Genomic DNA, 16631 nt, shown 5'->3' with positions numbered 1-16631 from the left:
TAGACCATTAGAAGATAAGTGCTGGTTCATACACATTATCACATTAGACAACATTTCAACTTCTTCATGGTACCTAATAAAGCAGTTGTGCTAAGTACTAAGGTGGACTTAGCAAACCACATGTCACCTGAGAATGTTTCCTTGATCTTCTCTGATTGGCTGAATGAAAACCAGATGCTTCTAAACCTCACTGAGAGGCACAGGCACCAAAGTGACCATATATGGTTCCTTGCCCCATAAAGGATTGAAATGACCAAATCAGTAGGTCTGCTAAACTGTACAGACAAAAATCCTGTCAGTCAAATCCTGTCAGCTGGAACCTCTCACAGCTGCATGGTTATAGGGACCCCATTTAGGGCCATGTGACCCAACTGTTGGTTGCTGGTGACCTTGCAGCCAAATTGGTATAAAAGCCCACCTAGAACTCGGAATCACTCCTCTCCTCTTTGCTGATGTTGTGGTCCTGCTGGTTACTTTAGACTAGTCTTCATCACACACTGGGACTGTTCTGAACTGTTGTGGCGAGGAGGCAGCTGAGCTTTTGAGTCACCGTGACCATGATACATGGTCATCAACTTTGTGTTGCAACCAAATCAATGGCGCTGCGGATAAAAGCATCAAAAAGTAGTTTCCTCCATAGTGTGGTTCGACTCAGCTTTAGACATGGAATAAGGCGCTCAGAGTGGAGCTGCTGCTCCTTTGTCTCAGAAGAGACCGGTTGAGATGGTGCGGGCTTTTAAGGAACATTCCAGCTATGGCCTGCTGGGATGAGATTACATACCTTGATGTGCCTGGGAACATTTTGGAATAGCTCATGGGGTTTTAGAATGACTTTCTCCCTACATTAGTCCCCATATTAATGTGCATGTATGCATGTGGTAAATAGGTGCATACACACTCCCCACTGATTTCTATTATGTATTCTCCGAGTGTCTGCAGGTCTTCCCATTGTTTGACAGAGTGGCTATTAGCAGAGCTGTTTGTCAAAGCCCTCTTTCTGATTCCGTGTGTGGGCTGTTGGTTGCCCTGTTAATGGTTGGCTTGCATATTCAGACTGGCCTCTTGACATTCAGTGAGATGTAATGACTTATTCCTATTAGAAAAGCAAACACACAAAAGAGGCCACTTCTTGCAGGTCCCTGTGAGTGGTGTGCTTTTGCATGCATTATGAGCATCTATCTTTTCTCTATCACGCAGATCACACAATTTAACATATTTATTTGTCAAGTGTCTTATTATATAGTCATAATCTCATACCATGTCATCCTTATAAACCTCTCACTCTCTATTTCATGAAGAAAATTATATTTTTTTGTCGCTGTCAGTGGAGGATGTGAAGTGGCTAATTAATGTGTTTGTTTCCCTGTTGTGAATTTCATTATTTTGCTTGATGAATAATACATATGAAGAGGCTGAGGCGGTTGCTGAAGGGTGGTGTCAGGGTGGTTTGGTGGTGAAGTGAAGGTGGATGATTGTTTAGAGAAGGAAAAGCTCATGAGACCAGTGCTGAAGGCTGGAAACAAGACGCGTAGTCTTTTGTTTAGTGGTAATTCTTAAAACAAACGTAACACGTTAAGAATCAGTTCCACAAGTTACACAAATCTTGCTGGCTTATCTCTCACTAGAACTAAAAAATGTTCAGGTGTGTGTCAAGTGCTGTTGAATAGCACATCTAAAACACAGGACATGATATGAATTGAAAGGTGACAGATTACATGGCCTGTCTAAACTGCTGGTTTTCTCTGCTTGAGAGCTTTGATCATTTTCGTTTTGTTCAACACCTCAGGCAGTTTCTCTAAGAGCTGGTTAGTACCGAGCCACATTTTAGCTGACATATTGATTAATTAAGTAATGGCAGTTACTCTGATGAGTGTTTAATGAGACATTGCTTTTCATTTCAATGGTCACATCAATACAGGAGTACACAGTATGATAGGTTCTCTTTGTAGGGTTTGAATACATTCGTTGTATTACTGACATCTCTCTTTTGGCTCTTTGAAAGAATTGCTATGTTATTTGAACATTAATAAATAACATGAACTCCTACAGCTAGGCTAAAGCAACCCCTGCTACCCCGGTGAGAATAAGTGGTAGTGGAAGATGTCATGTATGACAATTTTCTCGAGGTGCTTCGTAGCTGTTGTGGTCACCTTGCCTTGATTAAGACATCACGGTTATTCCACCATGACGGACTTTCACCGTCTTTCTTCTTCCCGCCTGGTATGATTTCATCATTAGCTGCTGCTCCAGCTCCTTTACTCCAGTTCACTTTCTCGCCCTCTGGCTTCTGCCTTCTTGGCTTTTTGAACACAGGTGAAAAAATGCACCTGCATGAGGAAAAGATATTCAGAAATATCATGTTGTTAGATGGGTAATGGGGCTTTAGAATTGGTCTTGAAAAATCATGTTGAGAATGTATTTTCATATTACCTTCATTTCGATCTCTAACATCGTCACACGTGGCTCCTTAAATAACTAAATGTCAAAATACAGTGTACAGAGTTGCTGTAAGTATCATTACTGCAAATGAAATGACTACAAATGGAAGACTAATTGTAGGCCACCTTAATACTGACAAACTAACACTATCAGATGACAATAAAATCGTCAGAGTCATCATGATCTCCGGGAATGAACCTGATCCAAAATCAATTAATTGTAAAAGAATTAGATGAGGCCGTTGTATTAGAGAAAAGTATTGACACAAACTTACATGCAGACATTCTTTTTGAACTTGCATGCAAATGAGCGTTTTATAAGATGGTTCTCTACCCACTGCTAACCACCCACCCACCCAAATTATCAGCACATTTAATGGGCTTGCAAACAGCCAAAAAAACATCTTCATTTGAAGATGGTGTAGTAGGAATCATGGAGTACAATTAAATGGGAAATTGATGATTCTACCATTATAAAAATGCCTTAGTCCCACATGGGTGCGATTATACTGCATCGAAAATAGTCCAAATTAAAGGAAAGCTCTTGGAAAGAATGAGAAATAAAATGATGCACAGCATCTGACAAATGAATGTAATATAATCATCAGGCAGAGTTAACATGGATGAGGTGCGTTATAACGTTTTCTGTATGTGGACATTCGACATCAAACACTTTGGCAGTGAGTGGAAAAGGTTCAAATAACATGTTCCTTCCTATCTGTTAAGACTCGAGTGACATCTAAAAGTCACAACACTGCATTTTTTTAATCCTCATGTTTTCAGTGCTAAATCATCTGACTTTAATTCATATCTTATTTTGAAAAGCTGCAGAAAATACAGTTGGTTTCTCTATATACAGAGACGGAGTTGAAAACATGGAAATCAGAAGGCAGAAATGTTTTCATTCTGTCTTGCACAGTACAATGCAGCCTTGAATCCCATGATTAAGTTTGTAATCAGAAGTTAAATCCTCCCTGGGCTCCAGTCTTTACAGCGACGCCCTGGTAGCAAAGCCACACAGGGAATTTCACACTAATTACAGCTCTCTTAGAAGCAAAGAACCAATGAGGTCACCATCTTATGTCATCTGGAAATAATTTACGCTCCTTTAACCATTTCCATCCAGTATCATATGATGCCCTAACACTGATACAGTATGAGGTCACACAATTAAGTTTTTTTTAATTTACTGTATCTGATAAAGTAATAGTTTCCTTAATGCTGATGCCCAATTTTAGAAGATCCTTTCTGATTCTGATTTTCAAACGGCACTTGAGGGGAATGTACAGACATTCGAGTCATACGTCTCCTGAGTCCCTCTTCATATCATATATGAATTTGTAATGCACCATATACTGGATTATATTAGACGTACTACAATTGCTGTGCCTGAGATAATTTTATTCATGTTATTAGGACTAAAGGCACTTGGGTTGAATCCAAAAGGAAAGCTACCCTCTGCATCCACATAACAATTCCATCCTGATGTCCGTCTGTTTGTTTTGTCCTGTAGGGGGCGTTGGTCACAGCCTGTGCAGATGACACGCTACACTTGTGGAATCTGCGCCAAAGGCGGCCGGCGATCCTGCATTCACTCAAATTCAACAGAGAGAGGTAAGCAGAGATTACACACACCGCTCATCATCAAGAAGCAGAGTGGGATCACAGGTGTAGGACAGAACCTCTGTTCTTCCTCTGACCTTGATCCAGCTACAGCTAGTTAGCTGGACGTTCTGGTTCAGATACATTTACCATCACAGACATGAGAGCTGACCTTCCATCAACCAAAGGCAAAACCTTTGACATGTTCCCACCTAAACTCTGGAGTAAGACTGCAACAACTTACCACTAATTAAAAACCACAACTTCAAACATTTCCTCATAGAAACACATTACGTAACATAAAACCTATGAATTAAGACACCCTTTTAGACTTTTGCTTAATGAAACAATTCTTCACACATAAAGTTATGCAGTGCACACCTGATTAGCACATCTGGATCTGCATAAAGTTGTTTAACATTGATGCATTGTGTAGCTTTAATGGAAATCTGTGCTGGCAACTGTTAGAAATTACATTTCATTTATCAATGGAGAGTTTGGAAGAAGTCTTGTTTGTATGGTTCATATCTCTCTCTATTGTCTGTTGCTCTTAAATGTTGAACATTTTTACATTATTTTGACCGGGAATATATTGTATCCATTCTTATCCTCCTTTACTTGGCAGATATAATATAGGTATTGACATACCTGTTTCCTGCAGGGTACCACACCCTCAGTAAGTTCTGTCTCAACCACTGCTTTATTTAAGCCCATACACATGTGGAAAAGAGTGTGAGGAATGTGGTGGTAAGCTTGACTCTTTCTGTTCTTAACAGCAGGAGCCCATTCTCTGCTCTCCACTATTAAAGTTTCATGACAAGCATTCTTAATGCTGATGCTTCATTTTAGAAACCTCTTCCGTGTTTGACAAAACACTTCAGACCTCTGGCGGTACACAAAAGTGACTCTGTTTAAAACAACACATTTGTTTGGGCACGATAGGCACAGTATTGTGAGGGACACTCATCCACTGCAGCTGTTTAACTACCCAGAGCATATCTGCAGTCCATCATTTCTGCCTCTCAAGCCAAGGTAGCAGAGTAGAGTTCAGGTCTATAGTTCCCTCTAGGAAAGCTCACATGCAAAAGACGATGAGGTGCAGTGTGTACAGTCCCTAAGCAACTGTCTTCTTTTAGCTTTCTCCAACAAAGAAAAGCCACACCAGTGGGGATCCATGTTTGTTCCGCTTTTCATCAGAGTCTTTAGACTGTAATCCTCCATCTGGAGGCTATTTGTTTTTGATCTGGAGTATCTGAAATGTACGAAATTTGTGAATTCATAAAATCCTAGTTACATTTACAACAAATTCAATTTCAGTTTCTGGTACTCCTAGCTGCTGCGAGCTACACCACAGTCTGGCCCCCTGCCAGCTCTGCTAAACCAGTCTTTACTGGTTGACTTATAGCACAGTGGTAATTCACTGTAGCAATGTCACCACAGACAACAGAGTGAAAACTCAGGTATGCTGCAAAATACAGAGAGATTATCTAAAGTGGTCAATCAGGTGATTAAAGCCTTGTACAAAGTAAAACATATGAAATGAACACATGAAAATGTGTGTTGCAAAGCAGTAAAAAAAAAAGGATTGTATTAGTTTTATGCCAAGAAATCCCAACTATATCCCCTTTCCTGTTCTTATGCTATATGTCCCATGATACATTATAAAGCCGGTGAGATAAGCATAGTGTAATTTTCTGTTTTCATTTTCTGTTTCAATTCATACTTTCTGTCTGAGTGCAAAAAAAAAAAAAAAAACACCTTTTGATTCTGATGAAAAGATTATTTCGACCTCTGTCATGGGCAAGGACATTAAATGAAAATAACTGCATCGCTGCTGAATATGATGGGAAATAACTTTCTGAAAAGCAAGAGGCACAATCATTTATTATTCCTCCAAAGTTTTCTTTGGCCACAGAAAGGCAGGGTCAGTGTCAATGCACTTTTGATGAGTGTAAGTCAAGAAAACTCACTCTGCTTGCTATATTACAAGTCACGAACTTTGTCTGAGTCATCGGGCATGTTTTTGCTGAAACTTTCCATCACAAGAGAGTAATAAGCTTCCTCACGGAGACCAAAAAATGTCAGTGCTACTATAAAAACAAAACAAAACAAAATCACATCATAAAACTCGAGACTTACTTGACAACAGAGACCTAATGGATGGTTGGATGGTGTTTGTTTGCTCCATACAGTCGTGTTTCATAGGAAACATATTGAAAGGTTTTGGGTTTGTTGTCCAAGAAGTTTCTGCTGGTTTGGTTTCAGTTTTCCAGTGAGTAATGTTTTTTGAATGATCTGATCATTTTGGCCACTGAGAAACCTTCTCACCACATCATGGTGCTTGTGCAGGACTTCAACACTGGGCTTTGACGTACACTGGCAGAGGACCTCTCCTCCTAGTCAACCACTTCTCCTGGTGTGCATTTGAAACCCGTCACTATATAAACACAAGGTGTAGGTAGACGCTACATTCTCAGTCATATGTCGAGCAGTTGCTGGGAACAATCTTGAAGGTTTCAGTCTTGAGTTATGGGTGGTAGATGGAGAGAGATCCTGTCAGTTTTCATCCATGGTCCAGAGCTGAGCTTGGTGCTGAAAGCGTTAAAACACTCCGCATGTTGTATTAAGAACAGACAACAGGATGGAAGCAGCATCCATTAACTGTTGGGACAGCAAGCACCCAGTTAACAGAACAGAAATGTAATAATCTAACCTATAATCAGCTTTCCTGTGATTACACATATTTGTTCAGATTCAGCTTTGTAAAATCGTCACATACCGACCTCTGTAAACCCGTCCATGTCCTTGTACATTTTCGTCTCATAGCGCAGAAGCTGTACCTAGCACTGTGTGATGCATAAGCCCACACACACACAGAGGTAAATGTTTGGAATAATGTTTCACTTCAAAGGTGCTGCCCTTTGAGTAGCTCCCTACCTGCCTTGTGGTGCGATAAGGTAGGAGGTAGAATCACTTGCTCTGAGTAGAAGAGCAGTGAATCATGCTCTAAGACAAAAGGAGAAAAAGGGCATCGTGAGTCATCCTTCAGAGGCCGGGCAGTGGCTTTCCATTTAGCTCAGTGTTTCTAGGCTGAACCTCTGGCAATTATCACCCCAACACCCCGACTGAATCCCACCAGAATAGCGCATGAATCACCGGAAATTGTTGAGCGAATAGTTTTGCGATGACTGTCAGCCAGCTGCTCGCGTCTGCCTCTCTTCCTCGACTGTCACGCTGTTGTCAAATAGCGAAATGCATGCACAATGCATGACACATTGCACTGCTACTGCAGTTTCCTGCATACTAAAAAGAGTAATGTGAGCTAATGCAATCATCTGTCGTTATAATTTATGCAGCATGTCTGTTGTTTACTGATACAGGATGTTGTTGTGGAATTTCTTAAGCAGCTGTGTCATGAGTCGAGCAGAGCAGATGGCAAGGTTGCCAGTTCCCCAGGTGATGTCACCAATTCAATTAATCTCTACATCTGTTAACTTCATTAGGGCTATTTGCTCCTTGGCTGGTCTTAAACAGGCAGGTCAGCTGGCAGATAAACTCATGTCTCTTTTTGTTTCCTTCGATCCGTAATTATAAAGTGCTACGGTGCTTGGTCTCACTGCCTGGAGTCAAAACTATGTCTTTGACTTTCCATAAACTGCTAAACTGTAGACATCTGTTCATCTGTGCTTACCTCTACCCATCCTGTCATCTTCTCATCTTTTATCCCATTTAATTTTATTCTTAAAAACTTATTTTTTGATCTTTTGTGGGTGATTGTATTTAATCAGTGAGAATAAGTGAGAAGAATATGTAAACACTTAAATAAGTTACTGCAGGTATGTTTTTTTTTTTTTTTTAATCTGGGATTTTAGATGCATTGCTAGCAATGATAAATCCTACTGACACAGATTGCACAATTATACTTGTGTGGGGTGATTGTAAATAGATTTGTTTCCTATCATTTGGTTTTTATTGTAAATAAGAAGCCCTAATAATCAAGAAATCCAGAATTAAAGACCTTCTTAGACAAGGAAATTTGCCAATTTGGTGCCTGACATCGCAATGTTTGTTGGGAAAAACTGTTACGAATAATCCTCCGTTGCTCACATAATATTCCTGCGCCCCCTGCCAGGTTGTATTTTGTCATCTCCTCAAGCCCCTAAAATCCTTATTGAATTGTCTGCCGTCTCGTTTGTCTTCTATCTAATAATCCTGCCGCTTGCTAGGTGGGTGGGTGTGGGGGCTGCAGCCCAGATATCCCCCATCGCTACAAGATAATCAGCATGGGCAGGAGTGACTTACTGTGTGCTGATCTTTATTTCCTCGTTAAGAAGCTCGCAGAGATGTTTTGCGCCATTGGCAGAACAATAATGGCTTAAGCAGCCTTGCGTCATAATTATCTTATTTGCCACAATAACAAAAGTTCTGGGATAAAAATACATTCTCCGGGCATTTAAAAGCAATAAAACATTCACTTCTGAGAAGTTTTGTGAAAAGTCAGAGAGAATGTGTTCTTAATAGACACATGAAGTGTTTGTGTACTAGCACTTTAAAGCAGACATTCAGGTATACGCTCTTATTAGGATACATTTGTACTATTGTAGATTTAAAGTTGCATATAAACAGTAAAGATGCTGCAGAATTAACAGTGTATTGTGTGGAAAGTGTTCTGCATTTATTAATTAGGATTCAGTAATGTTTAAAGCTTTAAACAAAGGGAGCGTGAGTATTTGTGAGATGGTGAAAATGCTTCGCCTTCACTGAAAGGCGTGTATGTAGCAGAATGTGGAAAACGTTCAGGATTCCACTTCTGCCATTTGTTTTTAAAGACCCTACTTATTCATACTGGCAGTCACAGACCGAGTGCAAACGTTCTCAAACAAGGGGGATGCAGGAGTGGCAACGCAAAGGGCAGGAAGAGCGAATGTATGTAATAATACCTGCGCGAAAGGTGCTGAAGTGGAAAAGACGTCTGTGTTCTAAATTAAACTATGACACAGTATGAGTCAGGCCATGACATCTCTGGATGAGTCATGGTACAACCCCTGTGAAGAAGGGAAGTTGTTACCATTTAGCAACAGTTTAATGAATATATGGTAAATGTACTAAACAGCAGAAGTACAAAGTGATGCGTCGTTTGTTCATATTGTAACACACTAACGCTCCCATCCTTCTGTTTTTCTTTCTCTCCAGGATCACATTTTGCCACCTGCCCTTTCAGAGTAAATGGCTGTATGTGGGGACGGAGCGCGGAAACACACACATCGTCAACATCGAGTCCTTTATTTTGTCTGGATACGTCATCATGTGGAACAAGGCCATAGAATTGTGAGTATGTTACACTGTGAAGACTTGTGATCAGTGATGGTAATGATGGTGCTGCTGGTGGTGTGGGTGGGAGCTGGAGCGACAGGATATGTGAGTTGTTGTGAAATATTAAGTGGTAAGATGGGCAAGATGCCTTTTTGAGAATTTAGGTGACTGTATGGATTTGTAACAATCACTTTAATGTGCATCGCTTTGTTTTTGTAATTAAATCTGTACATGGACGCACACACAATGAAATATGGGGCTTTCTGAATTGATTTTGGCCTCATGATATAAATGTTGGCCATTACTTTTTAATTAATACTTAATTTAGAAAATGACAATTTGCTAAACTAAATCTTACTCAGTCATATTGAATGATGTGGTTTTCTGAAGCCATAACAGAATGAGACTTGAACTATTCTTACAATTGGATTTCAGCTTGACAGCTGCCATAATTATGACATTTTACATATGGAAGTCAATCAATTTAATTTTAAAACGACTTATCAGGAAACAAACAGACTCCTTTATTAATTTGTTGACATGCACTTTTGTTTTCTTTTTTTCCAAGTATTGTCTCTGTAGCTGACATATTCCACCAGCTGACAACGTAACGCACCATCAAGTACACAAATTGTGTTCAGTTGCATTGTGTGCCCATTTGTTTTTCTTGGTTTCACCACCTACGCGCTGCTCTTTCTGGTGTTACCCTGACAAGTTCACTGCCGCGGTGTCAGTCACAAGTCACTCTTATACCATGACATCTTGTTGGCTCGTGACAGCCCAAACTATGGCGAGCAGTCTTAACGCTGATGCGTATGTGTGGGCGGCCTGTCTGCCAATCATTGCAAAAGTCTCGGAGGCAGTGACAGTGGATAGGATTTTAAAAGGATAATGGGTTTGTTGCTTCTTCTCCACAAAGTCAACGGAGAAGGCATTCAATTACTTTTACGTCACGCTTCACTACTTCAGAAGTTCCTGAATAATTTTGTGGTGTGGCTGAAGACTGTAGTGTAAGTACGCAGCAGAAGGGGAAAATATGGTGAAAATGTAGCACTTAGTTGTGCATTTGGTAACTGTACCTCCTTGCAATGCAACACAGTTGACCCCACACAGCTAAGGTCTGTGAGTGTACGATTCCTACTAAATAGAAACACACTCTAAGGAGTAAATACACATTATTTTTTAAGTTGTCAGACCTACAGAAGACTCAGAACACAATGTTTTTTTAAAGAAGGCTACATTTTTAAAATTTAATTCCAGGCTTAAGGATCCCTTTGGACCACAGCACCTTTTCATCTTCATGGAGGAATTGTCCCCCTTTCAGTGTTTCCAAACTGCAGAAACTGAGACTAGGTGCAGGTTGTAGTTTTTCTGGCTGTAGGTGTATGTGTAGTGTGTGTGTGTGTTCCCCAGTCAGTAGTTAATCTCAAACCTTCCAGAGAACCGTTTGGTTTAAAATTGTCTTTACATTTAAGTTTCTGAAACCTTGAGATAATAATACATGAGAAACATACACCCCCTACAAGGAGAGGATATCTGGCTGCGTTTAAAACCACTATTCACACACTTGTTTGACCCTTCACGTGGTGCATTGATAAATTCACTGAATAATTACCGGCATTTTGGATATAATTGATTTTTGTCATCTGGTCTTTTAAGGGACAATTAACCTACAGTACCAAAAGACCTGATGGATAAAACTAATGAGGATGCAGCATCGCCAGATGTTCCAAATGAGGAGTCATGTGAGGTCGTATTAGTCCCAGATTTATACTGAGGTGACTGAACAGGCAGGATGCTTTGAGAAAACTAAATAAGGTCTGGATTCTGAATAGTTTATATCTAACAAATACGAGACAATGGCAAATTTAAGAATACGAGACATAACTTGACTGTTCTGTCTGTTTCGAGTGAAACGGGACGACATAAAATCATCTCAACAATAAGTTATTGTGCACTCCACATTATGTTCTGTTATTGCAGACTGTAATCTATTTTGTATTTTCAAACCGTCAGCACTCTACCTTTCTAAAGTGGAGTTCGTGAGAAGTTGAACTAGAAAAGAATAAATCTTCTCTAATCAAAACACAAGGGCGACTGGGGAATGTCATTGTTTGTCTGGGGAGGCTTTCCACATGAAAACATGAATACGGATGAGCAGGGACTTTCTGCTTTCTTTGCCATGGAGCATTTAGTGAACATGGGAGAAATCATCACAACCGTACAAACTGCGGAGTGCGAGTAACATTGGTGTGTGTGTGTACGTGTATTTACACTTGTGTGCGCATCTGTGTCCTCAGAGCATTTGTTTGTTTGTTTTTTGTGACAGTCGTTCACAGATGCATTCATTTAATACAAACCAAAGTGTGCTCTCTTGAAAAGAATGCGATCTATTATAGCCACAATTCAACTGGGGCCACTGTGCCCAAGCAGGAGGGCAGGGCTCTCATTGAAATTCAAATGACTTCGCAACGTATTTAATGCGCAATTTTATCTTCAGGAGATTCATTCCAAAATAAGATATGAAAAAAATGAGATGCAAGGAGAAATGAGTAAACACAGCAGCCCAGCGCCGTCTCTGCCGCAGCTCATAGATCCCTCTGATGAACAGAATTATGTTTACGCCTGGCTTCATGTCAACCATAATCAACATTGGCATGTTTAGCTATTTCTGCCATTAGGACGGTACAATAAACAATGAGTTTTCTGCAGCCTCCTAGTCCCTCATATTTTTCATAAGATGATTAATAAATGAAAACTGCTTACATGGTGCAGAAATGCATATAGCACAGTTAGGGTTATGGAAAGATAGCTGTGGTTATTGAAAGTGTGAAGAAAGTGAACACTGACATAAGACACAGTTTGATTACCCTAGTACCTAATTGTCTAATCTATCTATCTATCTATCTATCTATCTATCTATCTATCTATCTATCTATCTATCTATCTATCTATCTATCTATCTATCTATCTATCTATCTGTCTCTGTCTGTCTGTCTGTCTGTCTGTCTGTCTGTCTGTCTGTCTGTCTGTCTGTCTGTCTGTCTGTCTGTCTGTCTGTCTGTCTGTCTATCTATCTATCTGTCTATCTGTCTGTCTGTCTGTTATTTTTTTAATTATTTGGCAAAAAGTCAGTCTTACATGGACACAGGACATGTGTCCTAGTCACCAGCATTATGGCAGTTTGAATGTCTATCAACAACCCTGCCCTCCTTACAAAATCTTTCATCAGTACAGTAGTATAGCACTTACTGGGATGTTAAAAATCTGAATGGGCAGCATTTTCATTTTCTCCAGAATATACATTATGGTGTGGATGTGTGGATCTCTTCACGTTTTTTCAGACACACTTGATGATGTTGAGCTCAGGACTCTGTGGGGGCCATGCCATCACTTCCAGGACTTGTTCTTCTTCTTTACCCTGAAGATAGTTGTTAATGACCTTGGCCTGTAGAAACAAATTTATGCTAATCATACACCTCCCTAATGGTATTAGATGATGGATAATTATCTGCCTGTATTTCTCAGCACTGAGGACCATTAATCCTGACCAAATTCCCAACTCCACTCACAGAAATTCAGCCCCAAACATTGCAAGGAACCTCCTCCATGCTTCTCTGTTGCCTGCAGACAGTCATTATTGTACCTCTTTCCAGCTCTTTGTTGAACAAACTGCCTTCTACCACAGCTAAATATTTAAAGTCTTCAGTTCAGAGCACCTGCTACCATTTCCTTCACCACAGTTCGTATGTTTTGTGCATAGTAAAGTCACTTGGCTTTTTTTCCATGTCAGACGTATGGCTTTTTGGCTGCAACTCTTCCATGAAGACCACTTCTGGTCAGACTTCTCCAGACAGTGGATGGGTGAACCTGGGTCCCACTGGTTTCTGACAGTTCTGAGCTGATGGCTCTGATGGACATCTTCTGATTTCCAAGGGAAATAAGCTCGATGTGTTTTCCTTTTTTTTCTTTCTTTTTTGGACGACCACTGCACCTACGATCCTCAACATTGTTCCTCCGTTCCTTTGTGCACCTGCGAAAGATGTTGATCTTCAAAAGATCTCATCTTGAAACCTCAGTCTGCTTTGTGTCTTGTTGCTGTGCTCAGTCTTGCCATGGTGTATTACCTGTTCCTCACCCAGTTTAAAGCCTCCTACACAGCTGTTTCTGTTTAAGATTATTACTGTTTGTCATTTTACTGTGTGAATTTGGGCCACCGGGCTGCCAGCGTACACTTGAGCATGCCACAGACTCATGACAGCTAGAAATCTTGCCATGTGCACAGGTGACTGGTTCTACCATAGCTGTCATTTCTGCAGCAGTTTCTAAACGGCCAGCTGTTTTGTCTGCTCACTGAGCGTGTGCTATTTGAATGGCTCTCATCAAACAGTATGAGGAAAAACCACATATTCACCTGTCTGTGCCATTTAAGTTTCTGTCTGACCACGGTGGCAGGCAGGGATGAAAATCATATGCTGCTGCATAGCAGTATTTCAGAAGCAGTAATGACACTGCCTCTGAAGTGATGTTCCTATGGAGACAAAGTCAAAAACCGCAGATACGTGTCTTAATGTCATGCCCACAGGCAAGAAAAGTTAACTCCATGAAGAAAACTTCTCATTGTATCTATTCCCTTTTTGGCAGTGAAGTAATGTAACTTAACCTACTCTACAGTCCCATGTTGCTGTTTTTAATTAAGGACACTAGACCAAATATGTTCATGTTAACTGATATGGACCATATGATTCCTCTGTCAACAAACGCTGGAATTTATCATTTTCATTTTCTTTCGCTGCAGTCCTCTGCTGCCAGCTATGTCTTTGCTGCTTGCCATGCACGTAACAGCATCGCCATTATCTCCTACTCCAAACAAATTCCCAGCACCTTCTTAATCTTAATTTTCTTCTGGCGAAGAGAAGAGCGAAGCCCCTCTCTGCTGGTATGGAGAGATTGGCCTTCTTAAGTGTCATTTTATATTTTGCCCAAAACCTTTCAGCCACTAAAGTGAGATTTATTGAGTCCAGCTGATGAGGGAATGAACTTCTCCTTCAATAAATGATAAATGACAGATGAAAGGAGGACACCACAGGAAACATGAATTTATGATAAGAATTGAAATATGAAATAACACAGACAACAAAGGAGAAAAATGCGGTAAAAAAAAAATTAGTAGAGGTTTGTTTGAGGAAATGTATGTACCCTTATTGGCAGCAGGTGAAAAGGATTGTGGGTAGATGAAGGTCTAAATCAATGTTGTGGACCCCTGCCAAGGAAGATTCCATAAAATATTCATTTTCAAGTGAAGTCTCTGGCATTTTGAAACAGTTGCATATCTGATATATATTTCAGTTCTGAATCTCTCCAAGATGTTCACAATTCACATGAACTTTGTCAACTGAGACGTCGAGGTCAGACGATGCTTACAGTTAAGAATAAAGTTACAATACTGAAAGAGTACACCCATGAGTCAATGACGGACCAATGCCAGGAAGTTAAACTTTCTGCATAGTTTTTGTGAAAACTTGGTGGATGTTAGATGAATGCAGAGGCTGTGACTAATCTCTGTGCACATGCATCGTGTCCTTCACATCTCTGCAGCTGACTTGCTATTTCCTGCCCTGTCTCGCTCCTTTTCATCTGTCGCGTTGATTATTTACCCTTTTCTCACGGCGATGGGTTGCCATGGCTGCGAGGGTCCTGGAGCTCAAGGTGTCTTTGCGTTTGTGCTTGTCATGTCAACAGCCTCGATAGTCAATCTCTGAGTGACTGCAATAAATAACTCAAGTGATTTTGCTCGGTGTACCTAGCAACACATCCCCACCTCTGTTTCATCCCTTCTATTTTCTTCCACTTACAAGCTAAAAATTGTTTTGATTACTTCTTTTAGCATCATTTATGTAGTATAGTATGCAACTCTTATTTCCGCAGCGTATGCAAGTGCGTATCCCGGCTCTCGCTGTGCAACAGATGAGAATCTAACCTGGTTTTTACGTCCCCTGAGCCACAACAGGCAGTACTGTTTAGCAGGTGCTGGTTTTTGGCAGCGTCTCTGACATGATTTGGTCATTTCCTAACAAGCTCTGGGACACCAGTACGTTCAATGAAAGCTTTTAGACCGACTCATTTGCTCATCTCTTTGTTTAACGGTGCCATTACATCCCATCCCATGCCAGGATCATTACAGAGGAACAGAATCATCACATTAAACTTGCTGCCCTAGGACCACACAACCCACCACCCTGCCGCATCTAAAGACTGATGACGCCAGATCCAGACCTAAGGATCTAATTTCGAACCTTTGTCTACTAAGGGGCTCTGTTTTTATGAATGGTTATTCAGAAGAATTATTCACACTATTGGGGCAGATGTGGCTCAGCAGGTAGAGTGGGTTCTCCACGAACCAGAGGGTTAGCGGCTCGACACACCAAAGTGTCCTTGAGCAAGACACCGAACCCCCAGGTGCTCCTAGCATTGGTGTGTGAATATGTGTGTGTGAGAAAATAGATAGATGTGTCTGTGACTATAAAATGCTTTGGGTACCAATGGTTAGAAAGGCACCATAAAAAAATAAAGCCATTTACCATAGTGCAGCAGTCTCACATTAATAATGGTTATATTATGTATATTGCTAATTACTGTTATTAGAATCTGCCCTTACCTTTTAAAAAAAATTGAGATTTCAGAATTGAGCCTCACTATCTTTCAGAATATATTCATACAAGATACATCAAAAAACACAGACTGAATTTCCCTGAAATGTTTTCCGTGCATTTCAAAGGCTGGCCTTGTCAGCTGAAGGGAAATTTTGAGCACCGAGTCAACGAGGCAGTCGCTCGTCTCAAATATTTGTCTCCGCGGTGTGAAGGCTTCATCCCCAGGAACTTTCTTCTTAAATCGCGCCTTACACTTAGTCATGCCACTCTAGCCAATCAATAACCGTGTGAGCCCTTTTTCTCCACCAACTTAATACTGTTTTTTATATAAATCGAAGAATTACTGCTTAGTGCGTGGTGTGCGTGTGTGGTAGTGTGTGTAGTTTGTTTGTGTTTGATGTGTTGTTGTGTGTATGAATGTGTGTGTGTGTGTGTGTGTGTGTGTGTGTGTGATGTGGGTTTGTTAATATACAACATGACTAAAGGTCTGGGGTGAAAAGTGCAGAGACATACCAGAAACTGTATTTCAGCTCAGTGTGTTATTTGTCCCATGTAGCCTATGTAGCAGGATTAGCTCTTTGTGGCGCTGCAGCGGTCGTACAGGTGCGCTACACTGCAGATAGTT

The 16631-nt window shown here is 40.6% G+C and overlaps 1 protein-coding gene across 17 annotated transcripts in view; it reads left to right on the top strand.

Annotated features, from left to right (window-relative positions):
* The window catches only part of stxbp5l (syntaxin binding protein 5L), a 121997-nt gene that overhangs the window by 58423 nt on the left and 46943 nt on the right, over positions 1–16631 (top strand). For all 17 annotated transcript variants that reach the window (XM_047600583.1, XM_047600581.1, XM_047600579.1 and 14 more), the window contains exons 4-5: positions 3952–4052; positions 9234–9368. In XM_047600583.1, coding sequence (XP_047456539.1) covers positions 3952–4052; positions 9234–9368 — 236 coding nt within the window. The remainder of the gene's footprint in view (positions 1–3951; positions 4053–9233; positions 9369–16631) is intronic.

Source organism: Mugil cephalus, chromosome 12 (genome assembly GCF_022458985.1).
Source record: "Mugil cephalus isolate CIBA_MC_2020 chromosome 12, CIBA_Mcephalus_1.1, whole genome shotgun sequence".
Lineage (NCBI taxonomy): Eukaryota > Metazoa > Chordata > Actinopteri > Mugiliformes > Mugilidae > Mugil > Mugil cephalus.
The sequence above is the reverse complement of the archived record's forward strand: the minus strand, read 5'-3'. Positions and strand labels throughout refer to the sequence as shown.